Below are 6,955 nucleotides of genomic sequence, written 5' to 3' on the forward strand. Positions count from 1 at the left end.
TGCACAGAAAGTTTCAGGTGGTCGGAACGCCTACTTTTCTAATAAGAAAAAAGAATAAAGCAGAGCTTCAATGCAATAGTACACTTCCCCTATTAAGAGCAGAAATAACATTATCAACTCTCTCAACGCCACCGATTCCCCCCATACTCCGGGGAGCGGGGACCTGGAGCCTCGCGTTCAGGGTCTGGACACTCAGCCGGCAGGCTCCGCCCGGCCACGCACCGGACCGGACTTTGGGGGAGCCGGGGGCGAGGGTGGGGGCCAGGGATCAGGAGGATCTCCCGGCTCCGGAAGAGCTGGGGGCGCGCAGCGATCGGGAAGAGCCCGCGGCTCTGGGTGCCGGGAGGCTGGAAGAGCCCCGCCCGCAGCGCTGGGGGCGGCGGGGCGGCGCGAAGCCGCCTCCTCCTTAACTTTCTCAATTGCTCGGGGGTGAGGGAGGCGGGGAGAGGGGTGCGGTTAAAAGGCACCAACGCCGACAGGTGTTCACGATCGCAGCGCCGGGCGCGCTCGGCTCTCGGGACTCGCAGCCCAGCGGCGGCGCTCCTGCCTGCTGCGAGCGCGGCTCCAGCCAGGAGCAGCAGAAGAGCACCGGGACCCACCCGAGAGCAGCCCAGGACCCACGGCAGCAGCTCCTCGCCGCCTCCCACTCGGAACACAGGTACGAACGCGGGTTCCCATGCCCAGGTCGCCACCGTGTGCCCCGCGCCCGCCCACGACGTCCCCGGGCGGGACGCTAAACCCGGGGCCGAGGGGCCCCCTCCCCGCCCCCGGGAGGGAGGTGGACCCGGGCCGCGGTCACCCAGCGCAGGCCCCAGGCAAGCTTCCGCAGGGAGCGTCTAGCTAGCTCGGGACATGAAGCGGCTGTACCCGCTGCGCTCACAGGGACGCGCGGGGCGGGACGCGGGGACCAGGACAGTTCCCCTGCGCGACTGCGACGTGTCGCCGGGGTTCCTTCGCTGGATTTGTCCCGGGGCCTCCGAGTGGATCTATTTGCCGCCAAGAAAAGTTTTAAATTAACCGAAAGCTTACAGGTTTCATTTGCTTAGCAGGGAGCGGACCTTTACCTCTGCGCGCAGAGCACTGGGGTGGCGCGGGCGACCGCCCAGAACGCGCCTCCACGGTCGCTCCCGGGAGCTGGGAGACCCCAGCCTACGCCTGAGCGGAGATTTTGATTGCTTTTCATTTTCTTAAATACTTTTTGAGGGTTTGCATTTACGCAAAGGGCTAGAAAGAAAGCTCCTAGACACTGGCTCACAGATGGTGTGCTGCGGAGAAATGTGTCCTTTGGGACTCTTGCGTCAGCCCGTCAATGCTACTGAATTTTCCAGGTCTCTAAGAGCTGGGCTCTAGGACCATTTATTTATCCAGGATTCGAGTAGCCTGGCGCAGCCATGGCCCCTTTTTACTTTTAAGGCCCTTGGAAACTATGGTGCTAAGTTAGTCACAATTGCAGGCACTTGTGAGAAGGGTGGAAATCGAGTTGAGGACAGCATCTGAAGGTGGACCACCGGCCCCTGAAAAGTGGGCAGATAAGGGCCCCATAGCACCCCCTTCTCCTTTTCGGGAGCTGGGATTCACCAGTGCCTTCCATAGAGAACTAAACCAGCTTCTCAGCTCTTGCTCTGGCAGCGCTCCAAGCGACCAGAAGGTGGCCCAGGCCAGGTAGGGACCTGCATGTGACCTCCCTGGTCAGAAAGCCCGGAGAACAGTTCTTAACCACAGTTGAATATTGACAATTTCACCTTGATTGTTCAGTACTCCTAGACCCTTGGGAGGTCACATTTTAACCTGACTCCTCTTGGAAGGGCTATTTGGACAAGTGGGTGCAATCAGATGTGCTACTCCACATCTAAGACCCAGTTACTTTGTTCTCTTTGGGTGGGTGTTTTGTTTGCTTGTTTGTTTTTCTTTTTTAAATTTTTCTTGTTTTGTGTGTGCACTGGCACCCACCCGAATACCACATTGTATGTAAGGCTCAGAGGACCACTTGCTGGAATGGGATCTCTCCTTTCATCCTATGGGTTCTGGAGACTGAGCACCCCATGGGTTCTTGGAACACAGCTCAGATTCCTCAGACTTGGAGGCAAGCTCCTTTTCCTACTGAGCCATCTCAGCATACCAGTCCCCCCCCCCTTTTTTTTTGAGACAGTCTCTCTCTTTATAGTCCCAGCTGGCTTGGAACTTTTGGAACTTGCTTGGTAGACCAGATTGGCCTCTGTCTTACAGAGATCCACCTGCCTTTGCCTCCCAAGAGCTGGAATTAAAGGCATGGGCCAACACCCCCAGCTCCTGTTTTTCTAAGAGAGGGTCTTGTGTTGCAGCCCAGGCTTTCCTCTAATTAGCACAATTCTCCTACCTTACTTAGCCTCTAGGGTGCTGGGATTATAGATGTGCACCACCATGCTAGGCTAACCCTAGCTGCTTGCCAATCTCTTGAGTCCAGGAGTTAGAAGTCAATCTGGGTAATATAACAAGACCCCCAACTCAAAATTAATTAATATTTTAGAATTAAAAGTAATTTTAGTGCCAGGCATGGTGGCGCACGCCTTTAATTAGCACTTGCAGAGGTAGGCGGATCTCTGTGAGTTCAAGGCCAGCCTGGTCTACATAGTGAGTTCCAGGCAAGCTGGGGCCATAGGGAGACCCTGTCTCAAAAAAACAAACAAAAAAGCAACTGATGAGTTTTCTTGGAATTGTACTTTTCTCACTTGATAGTAATTGGTGGTCTGTGGATACTATGGAGACATGACCCACTTGCCCTTGAACTCTATTTTTGGTCAGGTCTATTTGGATGTTTATTTCAGTAAATGTCCTGATCTTCACTTACTGAACGTGATCAGAGAGCAGAGGTCTAACGCCATCAGGTGGTTTTTTTAAACTCCAAACACTATTGCTTTCAATAGTCTTGCTGTTGGGGGCAAAACTAAATTGAGCTGTGGGATCTTTCAAAAGACAACCGGCTCCCCTAAGGGCCTCCCAACAGTCTGGATATAAATGGGTCAGGGCTGAACCTGCTAAACCACTGTTTCTTCCCGAGGTGTTTCTACCTTTCAAGTTGAATAGGGCTGAATGTTTCACCAGTGTATTTCAGCCTGACTTAGCTTCCACACCCATGGCTCTGTTTCCTCTGACCAAGGCATCACTGAGTGGGTTCCACCAAGACCTTGGTGTTCCACAGCAGCCACAATGGGTAATAAAGGACATCACCCTGAGCCTGTTCTTAGTCCATTGAGAAGCAGGATGAAACTTGCCTACAACAAGAGGGAAGGATGCATTTAAGTAAGAGCAGAAGGGTTCATTACAGCTTGGAAGGGGTAGAAAGCAGGTGACTCACCAGGATGGTGGGGAGGGTGAGATCTCATTCCAAAGAGGGGTTGATTGTGACAGATGGGGTGTAGCTATGAATCAGTGAGGACAGTTCCTACCTTGGGATGTAATACAAGGCCACCAGCTCATCGACAATCAGCCAAGGCACACAGTCAATAAGCACTGTGTCAACCCAAGGCAGCTTTGCTTCTGAACTGATGGCAGATTGGACCAGTAACTGGGGAACCCCTGAGCTAAATTTCCTGTCATTTTTCACAATATGTTTATTTTAGAATCACTTCTAAGTTAAAATCATAGTCCACAGTAACAAAGCTCACTTAGAACCCTTATCAAAACAGATACTGAGTACTAATCAAACAGTCCCAACATGACAATGCAGCTATGAACTTACATGTAGGTGGCTTTTCTCACTGGAACGACTGTTCATTCCTACCCTGCACTTTCATATAGAAGAGGGAAGCAAGGCATGTGGTGAAAAGTTAAACTGAGGAATCTCAAATGTAAAATAACTATTAGTAATAACTATTTCACCCCTGCTCCCAAGCCTTTGAAAATTAATTAATTTTTTTAAGCAGCCACTGCAGGGAAACAAGATGAGATCAGGTGAAATTTCCACAAATTACATCATCTGAATTTGACCTCTGTGCCTTTAAGTTAAGGCTGACCCAAGCTTGTCTGTCCTCTTTAGACAGTCCAAAGCTTGGTGCTACAGAGTGTAGAGGTAGGAACTTGTGAGGTATATCCTTAGAGGGCTCACTGGGTTTGGCCAGGACTCACTTTTTGCCTTTAAGCTAACAAGTGTTTTGCTTTGGTTTACCCCTGAACCCCTCTTTAAAAAAAGAGAAACTGGTCCCCAAGTTCCTCCATGTTTTAAATATTTTAGTGCTTTTAATTACGTGTATATGCATGTGTCTGTATGTGGATTTGTATATGTAAGTGCAGTGCTGGTGGAGGCCAAAAGCAGAGGCCAGAGGCAGGCATCAGATATCCTGGAGCTGGAATAACAGGTAGCTATGACACCTAACATGGTTATAGGAATTTAACTCCAGTCCTCTGGAAGAGCAGCAAACGCCTTTAACAACTGAGCCATCTCTCCAGCCCCATACCCACACTTTTATTATGTGCTAAAGATTGGATGAATAAGCTTTTTAGAGAAATTTATTAAAGAACACACAGAAACATGTTGAAGATGTTTTGGGAGCTACACACATACTCCTCTGGCAAAGTAAATTGTACTATCACCATCCTAAAGAAGTTTGTGTAAGCACTGGTGTTTGCTCAGGAAGAGAGTTAAGAGTATTTATCCAGAACCAGAGATTTAACCCAGATTCTGGCCAGCCCAATGATTCCTGTGTTATGTTCATTTGTCTTTTCTAGTGCCAACCACCCAGAAAAAGAGATGGATTGGGGCACATTGCAGAGTATCCTGGGGGGTGTCAACAAACACTCCACCAGCATTGGGAAAATCTGGCTCACCGTCCTGTTCATCTTCCGCATCATGATCCTTGTGGTAGCTGCAAAGGAGGTGTGGGGAGATGAGCAAGCTGATTTTGTTTGCAACACTCTCCAGCCTGGATGCAAGAATGTGTGCTACGACCACTACTTCCCCATCTCTCACATCCGGCTCTGGGCCCTACAGCTGATCTTCGTGTCCACGCCAGCACTCCTGGTAGCCATGCACGTGGCCTACCGGAGACATGAAAAAAAAAGGAAGTTCATTAAGGGAGAGATAAAGAATGAATTTAAGGACATCGAAGAGATCAAAACCCAGAAGGTCCGTATTGAAGGGTCCTTGTGGTGGACCTACACAACCAGCATCTTCTTCCGGGTCATCTTTGAAGCTGTCTTCATGTATGTCTTTTACATCATGTACAATGGCTTCTTCATGCAGCGTCTGGTGAAATGCAACGCCTGGCCTTGTCCCAATACAGTGGACTGTTTCATTTCCAGGCCCACAGAAAAAACTGTCTTTACTGTGTTCATGATTTCTGTGTCTGGAATTTGTATCCTGCTAAATATCACAGAATTGTGCTATCTGTTTGTGAGATATTGTTCAGGAAAGTCAAAAAGACCAGTGTAATGTGTCGTGGGGCTGCTAGATAAAAGATTGAATGAAAGGATGGACCAACCTATGCTTAGTGGTAAAGCACAGCCACCAGCATTTCCCAAGACAAATATTCCCATCTTAAACGCCACCATTTGAAGTCCCTGTAGGCCTCAAGTAAGACTCCAGATGCCTCCATGGGGCTCTCCTCCCCCAAAGCTCCAAAACAAAGGCCTAATTCTATGCCTGTATTAATCCTTACTAAAGTTAGTTCCAGTGAGATCCTGTGCTGGTAGAGGCTACTCTGGTAGAACACAATCATCCTTTAAACAAAGGAGCTCAGCAATTGTTTCTCTTTCTCTGAGGACTGGAGAGATGGCCCCAGGTCTTGAGGAGGGTGCTAAGAAAGTTCTCTGTGCCTCCCTTTGGGTGCCCGTCCCTAAGCTTCTCCCATTTAAAGGTAAAGAATCACTATTCTGTTTTTGCTTTGGTAGATTTAATCTGTAACAATGGACAAAGCTACTTAATGCTTCAAGCTCTATGTACTTTTTTCCAATGAAAAGCCTTAATATAAAATAGGTTATTTTGTTCTAAAGATATTCTAAAAACCATTATACCTTCCCCCTATTTCAAAGGTTCAGTTGCGGTGTATACATGGTATGTAACTAGATCACACAAGGTCTTTGAAAAGATGGCCTTTGATTATAGGAAATCCACAGTGTGACTGAGAGGTCATTTGCCATATATATATATGAATAATCACTGTGTGTTGTATGCAACAATATCACAACCTGTCTCAAACAAGACAAACTGGAAGTTTTTCATGATACCTTATGAGAACAAAAGGCCTCAATTCAAATATTCAAGTGTAATTTGCCTAAAAGACAGACTGGATGTCCCACCAACTGCCCTCTCTCCCTCCCAACATTTGCCTCCTCTGTCACTGTGGGATGTGGCAACCAGCATTCAAAGGCACACTGACTTCAAGAGGCCGCTTGGGAAATTCACTGCCACAGTACAATTTAATGGTGCAGACACAAAATGGGGTGAGGGTCGGGGGCAGGGGATTAACTGTTTTCAAAGAACCAATGGAAGTTGTAGATTCTAAATTCTGCTGATTAAAAATGAGTTTTTCTACTTTGAAAGTTTGTTTTCTTAACTCTTCAGCATCAATTTATTAACTGGAAACAGAACTGATAGATATTTGGAAAAAGTAGAAACTAGAGTTTAGGTCCATATGTAACTGTGCTAGGACAAGCTGAACCCCAACACTGCAGTATGTTTGGTATGGTTTCCACAAAATGGTACTCAACAACACCAGTAAGGGGACACATTCCTACTGCCAAGAATGGCTTTAAGAAGCCATTTTGTAACAGTAAATAAGAGTTATAATTTCATGCTTGTCACTAAAATAATTTTGTAAAATTTCAAATGTCATTTAAAATATTAAAATAATTATTTGTATACTAGTTCTTTAGAATTAAATACAGTTTCAATAGAATAGCTAATTGTATTTCATAAATAGTGATTTTGCATGCATATACTCATTGTCTATATTTTGCAACACCCCATGAGTATGTGCCC

General features: G+C 47.3%; 1 protein-coding gene across 1 annotated transcript; it reads left to right on the forward strand.

The window, feature by feature from the left end:
• The first annotated feature begins 477 nt into the window (after window positions 1–477).
• Gjb2 (gap junction protein beta 2) lies at window positions 478–6,677 on the forward strand. Its single transcript, XM_008824344.3, has 2 exons — window positions 478–658; window positions 4,705–6,677. Exon 2 carries the CDS (start codon window positions 4,727–4,729, stop codon window positions 5,405–5,407), a length of 681 nt encoding a protein of 226 aa, XP_008822566.1. The 5' UTR covers window positions 478–658; window positions 4,705–4,726; the 3' UTR covers window positions 5,408–6,677.
• The last annotated feature ends 278 nt before the right edge of the window (window positions 6,678–6,955 follow it).

Source organism: Nannospalax galili, unplaced genomic scaffold (assembly GCF_000622305.1).
Source record: "Nannospalax galili isolate Female #2095 unplaced genomic scaffold, S.galili_v1.0 scaffold388, whole genome shotgun sequence".
Taxonomy (NCBI): Eukaryota; Metazoa; Chordata; class Mammalia; order Rodentia; family Spalacidae; genus Nannospalax; species Nannospalax galili.